The sequence below is a fragment of the Falco peregrinus genome, chromosome 10 (assembly GCF_023634155.1).
Source record: "Falco peregrinus isolate bFalPer1 chromosome 10, bFalPer1.pri, whole genome shotgun sequence".
In the NCBI taxonomy this organism is placed as follows: domain Eukaryota; kingdom Metazoa; phylum Chordata; class Aves; order Falconiformes; family Falconidae; genus Falco; species Falco peregrinus.
In genome coordinates this window covers 4,047,677-4,061,480 of record NC_073730.1, presented here as the reverse complement: position 1 = coordinate 4,061,480, position 13,804 = coordinate 4,047,677, and the positions used below count along the sequence as shown (strand labels likewise).

General features: G+C 40.1%; 1 protein-coding gene across 1 annotated transcript in view; it reads left to right on the top strand.

Moving 5' to 3' along the window:
- HMCN1 (hemicentin 1) overlaps positions 1 to 13,804 on the top strand; it is a 202,623-nt gene that overhangs the window by 57,793 nt on the left and 131,026 nt on the right. Inside the window, exons 7-10 of the mRNA XM_055815315.1 lie at positions 2,261 to 2,381; positions 2,931 to 3,194; positions 3,465 to 3,609; positions 9,685 to 9,806. Coding sequence (XP_055671290.1) covers positions 2,261 to 2,381; positions 2,931 to 3,194; positions 3,465 to 3,609; positions 9,685 to 9,806 — 652 coding nt within the window. The remainder of the gene's footprint in view (positions 1 to 2,260; positions 2,382 to 2,930; positions 3,195 to 3,464; positions 3,610 to 9,684; positions 9,807 to 13,804) is intronic.

Sequence of the window (13,804 nt, the reverse complement as noted above, 5' to 3'; positions counted from 1 at the left end):
CACTGTAAATATGTACATATGACCGTGCAATCAGCAATTAATTTGGCTATTGTAGCTTGGTTTTTCTGTTGTGTGAAAATTAGTTTGTTTTTTTTAAAACTCATGCATTTTTTCATACATCTGTTTATAAATACACGCATTCTGTGCACTCTTCCTTGGTCTTGTTTGCAAGAGAGGAAAGCATTTTTTCCTGACATCTGTGTCAGATAAGTGTTTGCTCTTTTTGTCATATTTGTCCGGTCTGGGAGGAGAAGCACAAAGGTACACTATCAGTGATCCATGTTAAACTACAGATAATTAAAAAGAGAGTTGGCAAAGGTACTGATTGCAAAGCAGTCCTTTGGGATACAATTTGTTCTAGGTGTTGCCATAAGACTGTCGGCTCCTAGGAGCGACAGTGATAGATTAATTTATTGTTACTAGTAAATGGTAAAATTTTATAAGGTAGTTGTAGCCCGAAAAATTCACAAGTATCCAAAGGTCTGAATAATTCATAAGGAGAAATAGTTTGCCAATGTATTTTTCTATGGATTGTTTACTCTGCTTTAGTCACTGGTTTGTTTTGTTTGCACTAAGATTTTTAAGGCTGTGACTGAAAACTTAAAAGATAAAAATACAACTGACTTCGTGAAAAGTTTATTGACACCATAAATTCCTTCTACAGATGCATAAAAAGAAATAGAATGCATATAAAAAGGAAACTTTGTCAAAAAAAGTTTGTCTAATGAAATTTTAACTGCCAATTAATGCTTGATAACATGAGTAGTTTGGCATGCTTATATATTTCTTTGTGTAGTTAACAGCTGGTTTAGATAAAAAAGGCTTTAGTAGTGCTTTTTCTGATGTGAAAAGCTAACCAAATCTCAGCAAATAGAGGTTTTTTTAATCAGATAGACAACATTTTGTCATAGTGTCTAAATGGCTGTTCCTAGGCAGTTAAATGTTTAATATTCACATGCAGCTGTATCAGAGTTGGTTACTAAACTGAAGGAATTATGTATTTGAGAATGGATCAGGTCATAGTCTCTAGATAGATAGGAATTATTTCATTTTAATACTTACTTCCTTTTACATTGCCAGTCTAGTGTGCTGTATTGTCTCCCTGAACAAAAACTTAGAGTAGGTTCTACTAACTGCAGATTTGATCTTGGCATAATATAGCTTAGATATCACTCTTCACAGCCTTTTGAATCTTTATTTTTTCCTGCTGTTCTGGTTGAAATTGTCCATGGATTTGTAATTGTTAAGTTTGTAAAAATCTAACTCCATGCTCAGTGCAGTGCATTAGTGTTTTTTTGGGGGGTTGGTAGTTTGTGGTTTTTTGGTTTGTTGTTTTTTGTTTTTTGTGTTTCCCACCTAACACCTGAAAGGTGTGAAAGTAATGAGGACAAAAAGCCTTCGGCTTCTGTGCACTCTTGCAAATAGCAGTTGTGCTTTCTCAGCATAGAATTATAGAAAGGAACTTGAAGAAGATAAACCAAAATAATTGCAAGATTGAAAAACTGCATAAAAGTAACTGTAACCTCAAACAACATAAAGCTGTGGCTTTTCAAGAGTGGGTGGGTGGGTGTTTTGTTTTTTGTCAGTTCAACCAGAATGACAAAGTGGCAGGGGGAGAACAGAGGTGAGAGGTAATTCTGCATGCTTTATTTTCCAACTGAGACTTTGGCTGGGAAAGAGAAGAACATTTAATATACAGTGTTGATTGAAGTTGGTCTGTACTTGCCACTTGTTTATTGATATGCAGTGCCTTTGATGTTTGTGTTTGCCTCATGGGTAAAATTAGTTTTATGGAGATTTGAAAAGGGAACTTACTAATAAATAAAAAGGTAAGATCGATTATTGTAGCAGCAGAAGTAAATTGTAAAACTTTTGCTGGTTATAATATATGTACTGATTGCTCTGACATGTTTCATTTACCATTTTGTAGTATACTTTATGATGGTTAAAATCCTAACTTCCAGGCAGTCTCCCATTATAATCACTAGCATGTGCCAAATAATTGTTGATTTTGTGTTTGTGTTATGATTTACATTTAAGACAGATTTGCTCTTTTCAATGACACTACAACTGTAGGGTACAGTATCTAAAAGTAAAGCTTTATTGAAGCCATATTTACTTGCAACTTTTGAAATCAGCCTCCTTTTTATCTTGTTTTTTGATGAAAGCTGCAGTCTGTTTACTGAACTCGGTGGATGGATCAGAAACTGCAATTCCTGAAATGCTAATAATGCCATAGTCTTTCACTCTGCTTTTTCAGACCTCGAGCAGCGGAAGGCACTCTGTTCGGATCACGGGACTCAGCACTATTGACTTTAGAGCTGGGTTTTCTAGGAAGCCAACATTAGACTTTAAAAAAACATCCAGCAGACCAGTGCAAGGTTTGTTTCCGTTTCAGTCAGTGATAAACAATAACCGGTTTTGACCCCTAGAATCAAGCAGAACTCTATGATGATCTCTGGTGAATTTTGGGATAAACCTGGGTTCTTGGGCTCTGAATGTGTGAGAGCAGCCAGTGTTGCTGTTTTGTCATACTACAGTATTTTTTCAATTAGCTTTGGTTTTTTTATGTCACATAAATCCATCTATTTATAGTTATGAAATGTCTCAATTGCAACACTGTTTCTGTTACTTTTGGAGTGTCAGAGGAAGCCTTTGGCTCTGGGATGTGGAGGGGAGTTAATAAAGAGGCTGCTATTTCAGAAACACCTGTTAGAAATCAGTAATTTAAACCCTAATCATTGCTGTGTCTCCTGACAGCTAACGAGCAGAGCACAGCTTAGCAGAACTTAAGCTTTTTGCTACTTAGTAAGGGTCGAACCTGAATGGTGCATTCATGGGGTAGTGAGCCATACATATGGAATTTAACCTTTCCTTCTTTAATTTTTTATTTTTTTAGCACTTAAAATGGTATGTTTCTGTTTTTCTAGGGATTCCTACTTTCGTGCTGCTAAACACCACAGGGATCTTTCTTCCAGCTAGAATAGACCGACTGGAACTTCTGAGTATTACAGGAGAACTTCTTAAGACCTTGCCTGTGAAATACTATCCTGACAGAAAGCCCTATGGACTATGGAATATTTCTGACTTCATTCCACCAGATGAAGCTTTTTTTGTTAAAATAACGGGCTATGACAAGGATGATTATCTTTTCCAGAGAGTTTCAAGTGTTTCCTTTTCTAGTATTACTCCTGGTAAGAGATTTTAAACTTTAACTAAATGTGCACTTGTCATATCTGAATCAGCTGAGATTGATATCTAGCATTTTTTTTCTAACTTATACAAGTACTTTCTGTGCTTTTTCCTTCCAAAGTTCTATCTCTAGATTGTGATGGACAAGTTAATGTTATTATCTACTAAGTATAACTTTATCGGAAATTGAATTTGCTTGTATTAAAAAGGAAAAAGTAGGATATATGTTAGTAGCTGTTAATAATCTTCTGGGGAATATTTGCTTTCTTCAGATGCTCCAAAAGTTACAATGCCCACCAAGACTCCAGGATATTACTTACAGCCAGGGTCTGTTCCTTGCCATGTAGAAAGTCTTATACCTTTTACTCAGCGTTTTACTAAAAATGGAGTAAAACTAGGAGTGGATCAGTTCTTCAAGTAAGTAGTGACCTTTGTTTTTTCACTCCAAATAGTGTTTTATTTCCTATTTATATCCTATTATATGACTTCTAGTTATTATTTACTATTACATACTGCTTACATGTTACTTCAATGCTGTTATTTTTGCTGATATTAAGGAGGCTGTATTCTATGGAGAGATTTGTAATATATGGAATGTCACTGGGATTGAGTACACCCTTGGCAAGCTTGCCAGTGACACCAAGTTGACATGCTGGAAGGAAGGGGTGCCACCCAGGGAGACCTAGACAGGCTTGGGAGGTGTGCTAGTGCCAACCTTAGGAAATTCAACAAGGCCAAGTGCAGAGTCCTGCCCCTGGGTCAGGGTAATCCCAGGCACAAATACACGCTGGGCAGAGAATGGATTCAGAGCAGCGCTGAGGGGAAAGACTTTGGGGGGGTGGGGTGGGGAGCAGAGAGTGTTGGTGGACAAAAAGCTCAACATGGGCTGACAATGTGCACTCGCAGCCCAGAAAGCAAACTGAATCCTGGGCTGCATCTAAAGCAGCATGGCCAGCAGGTGGAGGGAGGTGATTCTGCCCCTCGGCTCTGGAGTGCTGCACCCAGCTCTGGGGCCCCCACCGCAGGGAGGACATGGACCTGTTGGAGTAAGTCCAGGGGAGGCCACAAAGGTGGTCAGAGGGCTGGAGCACCTCTGCTGTGGAGACAGGCTGAGAGAGTTGGGGTTGCTCAGCCTGGGGAAGAGAAGGCTCCGGGGGGACCTTATAGCAGCTGCCGGTGCCTGATGGGGCTGACAGGGGAGCTGGAGAGGGACTTGTTACAAGGGCAGGTAGTGATGGGACAGGGGGGAACAGCTTTGAGCTAAAGGAGAGTAGATATAGATTAGCTATTAGGAAGAAATTCTTCACTGTGAAGGGGGTGGGACACTGGAAGGGTGTGGAGGAGAGAAGGCAGTGGGTTGTTTCCCATCAATAATATGCAGCTGTGGCCTGGCCTTGAAGGCAGTGGGTCATTCCTGCTAAGTGGTTAAATAGCCCTGAGGAGTGTGGGGGAGGGGGTCGGATGGAGGAGGAGCAGTGTGGTTTGACCTCTGGAGGAAGGAGAAACAGCATGGACAGTAGAATCTGACCGACAGTAAAAACCGTGTGAGGCTCGACCTCGGGACTTTCTGATTACGAGACTGAGTGTAATGAGCAGTGACAGCGGTGGTGGCTGTGCTGGGGAATATTTGACATTTTGAGTGGTGACGGCAGCGCCCAACGTAGCAGAGACAGTCGGGGATAGCCTGTGATCCAGATCACATTGAGATAGGCAGGGAGAGCCTGGGGGTCTGGATCAGACAGTGGTAAAGGTGAGCCGTTGGGATCAAAGAGAAGGAAGCCTGACTGCCCTGGAGCTAAGAGACTGAGGGTAGTGGGCAGAAGCGGCAGAGTGCACGGCCAGACGTGGCAGCGGCCTGTGGTGGCGGGTCCAGAGCGGGTCTGGCCAGACAGCGGTGATGGCTGTGCTGGGGGAAGGTGCGGGAGCAGCACGGTGCCACTGGTGCTTCCACCACTGCTGCTGCTCGGCCTGGCGGTGTTCTTGCCAGTCTTTATGTGCTCGTTAAAGGTGTCTCCACTCATAGAAGAAATGGCCAACCACAAGGATGTTTAGGAGCTTTTCAGGACACAGGATGATGAGTTAGTGCTGTATTCTAGATCTGCTGCTGCTGCAAGCTCACTCAGGTTACCGTCCGGTGTGACCCAGGAGGTGAAAGGACGAGGTACCATAAGCTCATCAGAACCTCCCTCTGAAGAAAAAAAAAAAAAAATCCCAGATATCAAGAAAGCAAATAAGAAAGGTGATCAGCCCCCAGAAGCTGAAAAGTGAAGAAGGAATATGTGTAGGAGCTCAGGGATGAGGTGTCTGGACTGTGTGAGAAGTTGAACTACTTGAAGTTACCCTGGTATGTGATGGTAAAAGCCTTGCTGCAGCCGGCTAGCTTTGTTAGTGCTGCGGCAGAAGGGGTTGCCCAGAGCAGCTGTGGATGCCCCATCCCTGGAAGCGTTCAAGGCCAGGTTGGATGGGGCTCTGAGCAGCCTGGTCTGGTGGAAGGTGTCCTTGCTCATGGCCGGGGGGGTTGGAGCTAGATGATCTTTAAGGTCCCCTCCAACCCAAACCATTCTATGATATATATATATACATGTTTGAAGAGGGTGAACACTCTGTGTAGATGATGAGATTATATGGTTCTGGCTAAAATCCCTCTTCAAGGTGTGCTCTTAAATTATGATAAACTGGGTCTAGAAGGCAAATGCTTTCAATTTATATTTGAAAAAGTTACCTAAAGTACATTAATAGCTACCTTTTTTGCTGGAGCACAAGTGCACCACTACTTATACCATGCCCCCCTGCCGCCCCCCCCCCCCGCCCCCCGCCTCCGTGGTACGTTGATGATTACATAGTGTGCATTAAGTTGCTTTATTTTTAATGGCCTTTCATGGGTGCCCTGGAAGTATGTACTATCACCTACCCTAGAAAATTTTCCTGTTCAGAAAGTCTCTCAAAATTTGTACTGAATGGACCAGAAGGCCCTTCAGACTTCTGTGTAGAAAATGGATTGCACGCTCTTTCTCTGTAGCATGAGATCAGAATTAAAAAAAACATTAATTACAAATGAATTAAAATACTCATAAAGTCCATCTTGTAATTCTGGTAGTTAAAAACAAGAGGGAAGTATGTACTAGAAGGGTGTTGACAACCTCTTGTAAGGCCTGAAGCACTTCAGGAGAAGACTGAAGGCTAAGTTCTAGCATTCAATAGCAGGCATGTGACTACCAAAATAAATATGTTCTGAAGCTCCATGGTACACTGTTGGCAGTGTGAAATGCTGCAGTTCTGTCTTTTTAATTTTTTTTTTTATGAGGTGCCACTTACGTTTAGTCAACCTCAGCACATACTTGAGCAGATGTGTAACTTTTTCCGTTCTTTAGTTATCAAACCACACTCTTCTACTCTTGCTTTTCACATATCCAGCACCTTTATGTTAGGGTTGCATTTTTTGTTTTTGTATTACAGACCAAAGCAATGAATTGATCATCCAAGTTAATTTAACAAAATACATATCATGCTAGATATTATTGATCACAGTCACATAGGATGTAATTTGGCTTGGCTTCCCTGCATCTTATTAATAGTGAAGTTCCATACAGGATTTGTCCAGTTTACTAGTTTAATGCAGATTTGAGCTATATTATTGCTCTACATTGAATGAATTTGAATGAGTTTTGTTTTGTTGACAAGATGTCATCTTAATGTTTTTTTAATACTTCAAAAAGTAAATTGTCTATAAATTGAATATTATAGTTCTATCATGACAGCTGTCTATGTGAAAATACCATTAGGATGAAAATAGATTGATAGTTCTTGAAGTGAATATGCTTTGAAAAAAATTTTTTTTCTTCTTTGATTCCAGAGGTACTATGAGCTGTAATAATTCCTAATTTTTAATGCCTACCATGTATAGGAAAAAGAAATTCCTCTAAAATTGCAACAGTGTTGGTTTTTCTCTATTTCTGCATGCTGTGATGGTCTAGTAAGAGAATTTGGATTTTGGTTAATATCCTTGTGCGTTTCTGACAAGTCTGATTTAGGAGACCAAGAACGGTAGTTAAACACCTCATTCCAGTGGGAAATCAGTGGGAACTGAACGCTAACGTGTCTTTAAAATCCCTTCTGTATTATAAATGGTAGATCCCACCAACCCTGCAAATGTCAGAATCAGCAAAAATAATACATGAAATTCTGACAAGAAAAACAATCAATTTAGTTAATGAATAAAATAATAATAATTAAAAAAAATACTCTAAATCAACTGACATTTGTGGTGCTAGTCAAGTGTAGTGTCTGATTTGCTAAAACCATGCAGAAAATATCCCTCCAAACTGTCCTAACTAGTGCAGCACAAGTGAATCTTAAGTTTTGGTTCATTCATGTGAGCCACAGCCTGCTGCTGGGAACTTCCCAGCTGAAAATGTGGTACAGGGTGAGGTGGTTTGTGGTGACCAAGAGGTGAAGTTAGATACAACGTGGACATCACTGTGCTCTCTGCCAGTGTTTCTACAGTGACTAGTAACTTCGGATTTTGCAGTTTCACTAAGGGAGCATGTTTGCGTTTTCCAAACTGAGTAGGTAAGCAGCTTGATCAGCAGATTGCATATATTGTAAAATGATTTGGGTAAAGAAATGACTCTATGCTGAAAGGTGCTGAGTTATCTCAGTAACACATGTTGCGAAGTTGTGTGCAGTTACTGCTTTTTAAGAGTCGGTGCCGAACTGTGTAACAGATGCCTTGAGGTGTGTATTATTCATTTCTGCCATTGTTATATTTAATATTTTTTTAATAGACCACTGCAGGTTTCTCTCTGCCAAGCCATTCCACTCTGGACACATTTCCTTTTATGCTTCCGTTCTCAAGGCTTGTATGTTCGACATCTGGTGTGTAGCAAAAGTCAAGAATGAAGAAGAATAGGGTTGTGTGACTTCACTTTTAACATACTTTCTGTGAAAAAGAGAAGTTTCTTACTTTTTGCTTGGAAGAAATGCTACCTTATTCTTTAGTTTTGGCAGTTACTGCCATGTCTGTTTGCCAGCATTGCACTGTAAAATGTCATAGATGTGATGTATGATATATTAGGTTATCTAGAGTAAGTATGAAGTAACAGACAATTAAGTAGGAAGCCATTTAAGGTCACTACCATTTTGATTTGTGGTGCAGATGGATTTTCTGTTTTGTGGTGCAGCAGCATTGAACTTTCACACATATTCCAAGTCTCTTGTTCTTTCTATATCCTTTAAAAGTTGATAAATCAATCTATTCAGACAAAAGAGAGACAAAGAGTTCCTTAATTAGTGTTTTCCCATAACCAGGCAATTATTGCTAAAGCTATCATAGATATTTTAGCACTCATCAGTTTTCTTTATATGCCATAGCAGTGGGTCACAGGGAGTGCTAGGATGCCACAGAACTACAGTTTTGGTCATTTATGTCATCACCTGTGTGTCTGTTGCACCATTAGCTGTAGAACAGGTGGCCTGAATCTTGAAAAGCTGTAAGAGCATGTGTTTTTAAGCGGGTGACCACCAATCAATATAGCTATACTTTTTATTATCTTCTGGATTTTAACATTGTATGTGATAGATACATGGTAATATTGCTGATCAGCTTTGCCCTTGCTGTGATTTATAAAAAACCTGCAACTATTTCTCAGAATTCTTGTTACATTATCTTTCTCACATCTCTTTTGTACCCCACCTTTCATTTTAGGTCTTGAATCTGTCAATTCTGTCTTTATATGTGTTGTGCTCTTAATTTTTGCATGGCTAGGCAATCGTAGTTGCTGCTGGTCCTAAGTTCAGAGGTGCAGCCAGCAGAGCAGAAGCCAGTTGTCTTTATACTGATACTTCATGTTTTTCTGGATTGTAAATGTTTGGGATGGAGGTACTCCCTGCAGTTTAAAAAGTACAAAGAGAGCTGCCTGGACATAGGCATCTTGTAGTGGGGTAGATGCTGCCCTCTCTACTGTATGAACCCAGGGGTGGACTTGCATACAGAGCGGGCAAGGTGGATTGTATCTGGTCAGAGGGTCTCCTTTATGCATAGCCCTATCAGTACCTGCAAGTTTGAGCAGCTCAGGCTGGGGGGATGAACCCTTGTACCCTTCCCAGTAAGAGCCACAGGTTTGGTACCACATACTGGCTGTACATAGAAATTTGTTGGTGTTAAGGCAAGGCATCTTCTCAAGTAGTAAATGTAACAAAGAGTGCTAGTAGTTGAGCGAGTGACTGCAAATACAGTGATTTTAGTTACTGTGTGACAACTGTTGATGTATGCTGAAGGCGTATTTGTAGATGTGCAAGTGAGACATTCTGCAAAAACTTGTATTTCTTAATACTTACAAGATCCTTAAAGCTAGATGCAATTTGATTCATCAGAGGGTCTGTTTTTCCTCTTAATTATTGTCAAAATCTCCTATGCCTGTAGTCAGGAAACCATGTTCATGTACCTCTTGGTTTCTTCAGGAATTTAGTGAGCATTCCCTTTTCTTCCTCCAGAGAATCATCTAGTATGAGTTGGGAAATTGCCAAGGTCTCCTTGTCTGATGAAGGCTTTTATGAATGTATGGCAACTAGCAGTGCAGGAACTGGACGTGCACAGACATTTCTGGATGTATCAGGTGGGTAGCAGTCCATCCTTCTACACTAAGGCATGGGGATACATTGAGCTGGAACACTTAAAGGAGAGCAATGGCACCTACTTGTCCAGTTCCAAGTATATTTTTAATTAATGTGGTTTTTCTCATGCATGTACACCTGTTTTAAACATTAACATTGGATTTGTTTTAATTAGGTCCTGCTATCGGTTGAACTTGCAGAATAAGTATGGCCTGTAGAAGCAGGAATTGAAACCTCAGATTTCAGTAGTTCTTATTTTTATTTCAAGCTGTAACAATTCTATTTTTACTTGATTGTATGTATCTATTATCTGATAGAGGAGGAATTACAAAAGTTGCATTGGAAAGTTTTTTGCTTTTCTGTAAAATCAAGATTCAGTGAATTGTTGAAAATCTTATTTATTACCTTGAATTTTTTAAGAGTGACTAACTAGGATGAAGGAAGTAAAAGTAAAAGAGGAATAAATCAGGCTAATCACAAAGATAAATTTTAAATAAGCAGTAGTATTTGGTTGCTAGCCCCAAAATGGCTAGCAATCATTATCTTTCCAATAGGTGATTTTAATGGCCCTTTTTGTTTGTTTTTTGTTTTGTTTTTTAATTTAATTTATAATGTTCCTAACTTGATAAAAATCTCAGTTTAAAGATCAACTAGTTATAAATCTGGTCATCCATTTAGTATGAATTGGTGTGCCTTATGTGTTAAAGCAGTTTCAAAGCATAAAGCACTGATATTCCACTTGCTGAGGGAGAGGGAATTTTCCTTATGTAAGTTAATGACCCATTCAGATTTAGGGCTCTAAATGATTGCGCCCCATTAATTATTACTGCAAGTTAGTTGCGGTAAGAAAGAATCCTTCCTGAAAAGTGGGTAGGGTCATAGGGGTCAAGCTTTGGACATAACTTGGAGTAGGAGAAAGGAAGAGAGAAGAGTTGGTGCCCTGTGAAGCACATGTAAAGCTACGCTGCTTGTGTACCTGTCTGACCCGCCGCTGGGACACCAGCAGGGTGGTGGTTATTGCCTGCGGCTTATGATGGGCAGAGTTTCGGTTGCAGATAGCTAGAAATGTTTCCGAAAGTAAAACAACAGGCCTTACTTGACAAAGTTAATCCTTTTACTCTTATCAGAGGAATTTAGTTTAAGTAAATGTGAACCAAGATGCGCCCAAACACAGATGGAGAAAAGTTAAACCAGACGTGGTCTTGAACTGCTTCAGCAGGTAGTAGAGGTCTTCTGCCGGAAGATGACTTAGAGGAAAAAATTAAGAAGAAAAGCTTACTTAAGCACTTGGGTGGGTGAATTGGGGACCTGAAAACCATGCCCATAACTACAGCAGATGTTGTCACTTAATTTTTCACAGTTGCAATGCAGTTTGAGGGAAAGATAATTTTTATTTTGAAATAACAATCCACTCTAGTATAGCCTTCTGTTTGTGTTGATCAGACATCTGCCATGCAAAAGTGTAAGCTGTTGCTCTTCACTAGCGAAAATGCTGGAGCAGAGCCAGTTAATTTACAGGGTCAGTGAGGATAGTAGGGCTCAGAACGGCAGTTTGAATTCATCCTCAGGGTTTCATATAAGTGCTTGAAGTCAAAATTGTCTGGTCTTTTATCTCCTCTAGTAGCTAATTCATGTTAACTAACCTGAATTATGGATCGTAGAATCACAAAACAATTCAGGCTGGAGGGACTTTTGGAAGTTACCTAGTCCAACTCACAGCTCAAAGCAGAATTAACTTCCAAGCTTGACCGTGTTTCTCAGGAACTTGACCAATCAAACTTTGAATGTCCCCAAGGGCAGAGATTTCCCAAGTTCCGCAGGCAACCTCCAGTGCTTAACTACCCGTACTAGGAAAATATGGTGCGTGTCTAGTCAGAATTTCCCCTGTTGCAGACTAGGACCACAGGTTCTCATCCTTCCCTCCCCTCACCCCTTAGAAGACTCCAGCTCTGTATTCTCTAAAACAACCCACTCAGTAGTTGAAGAGGATGACTGTCCCCTTCAGATGCTCTTTCCAGGCAAGATGTTGTTCTTACTGCAGTATGAGTAAATCTAAAGAAACCAGTGTGATATCATTGATTCTGCACAAGGCAAAGTTTGTAGAGAAACAGCCCTCTTACGCCAAGTGGTAAATTTGAGGAGAGGAATATGCTTTCAGGCACAGAAAATACTTGACTAGAATAGTACAGTAACATCAATACTTACCACAGTCCTAGCTCTAGAACACTGTTTTATATTTTATCTATGAAAATCCTTCCGGTGGATAGGGTATTCCCATATTCATGTTTCCAACAATGTTTTGGAGGACCAGAAGCTGTTATGTGGGCATAAAGATTCTTAGTATGGAAGTTGCAGCTAACCTCCTCCTCACAGAGAAAACTGAAAGAGAATCTGAACTTTTTTCTTGTGATATTGGTAGCACTTGAAAGTCAAGAGTGATGAGGGGAAAAATTCCCGTATCCTCTCATTCACAGAGCACCGAGGGATTGGCTGATACTGACTCACTATGTAAGCATGAGCAATTAGTTCTGTTTTGAGCCATGCAGAGGAGTAATGTGAGGGAGATGCTTTGAAATGTTCGTGTACAAATATTTGGAAGAAAAATACTTTAAATATCTTCTTTAAGCAAAGTAAAGGTCTTTTCAAGTATTCTTAGTTTGCCCGGCTGACAGAAAGTATATCACAGACAATCAGTTTTGTCAACTGCTGTGTCAAAGGTATTGGAACTGTGTCAACATTTTCTAGTTTCAGAAAAAGCAAACACTTGAGTTTGACTTTCTCCTACTAGTACTAAATCTTTGAAATGTCAAATGGCTTGTTAGCTTGTGCAGGCACCCGAACTAAAGTGCCAGTAAAGAAGTGCTCTGAATTCAGCTTAGGGGATTGCTATGTGTATGCACTATGGTGCTAAGAGGCTGGTGTAGTCCAAAAGATGCTGTGCCCCACTGGACTGACATTCGAAAGATGGGGATTTGAGTCCTGTACTGGCTCACATCTCTCGCTTTTCTAAGTTTAAGTAACATGCTTGGTGATGAGCCCTTGGAAAGCATTAGAAGATTTGTCTTTTCTCCCAAACAAGCCAAAACCTAAAGTGCAGGGCAGAAACTGCATTCTTATATGCTAGTGTAGCTTTTCTTGGTTCTGCTCTGTGTGTGTTAAAATACAGTTTTGGTGATAAGGGTGATTGCTATTTGGGACTGTGTTTATAGAGAAGCAGAAATGCACACTCAGCGTGCAGAGTGTACAAGCAATTCATTGCTACGCAGAGATCTAGCATAGAGCTTGTGAACCTCATCTGAGACCCCACATGAGACTGAGGAGGCGATACAGCTGGCTCTGACATTAGGTGTAACTTTCACCCTTAATAAATAGAGATTTTTTTTCGCCGTTATCCTTGTTTTTCTTAGAATAGTTGTGTTTTAGCGTGCACTGATACAGATTTGGTCTTACTCTCACAGCTGTCTTATATCTGCTAAAGCATCCCACTCAGAATATTATTCATTGCAGATCTTTCTTTTTTCAAGAACCAGTCTGGGGAAGAATAAATGGGAGTTGTATGTATTTATGTATTTATAATGGAAATGCCTAAAGTTCTTTCTTGAGCATTTAAATGTTGCCTCCTTTATCAGTGATATCTCAAGAAGGATCAGGATAACTGCTCCTATTTTAAGCATCTGTGGTTTCAAAGTTTAATTCCAGTACAAAATTATTGCATCTGCTTTCTTCCAGGAGTGTGATAGAAGTGTAGAGATGAGTAGTGTGGAAAGGAAATAATAAATAATAGTGGAAGTTACAACATAAAGTATGTGCAAATAGGAACGAAAAGATAATGAAATTACCTAAGATTTGAGTGGAAAGTATTAAAGGATGTTTTAAGTGGCTGCTGCCTAAAGCAGCTCCAGCCTAGGAATTCCTCCTGCCTGGCTGCTGGAGCTCAGCCCCATGTGCCCAGGGACCTCAGGGTCTCTGTCCCAACCCCACGGACACTGCAGCTTCTTTC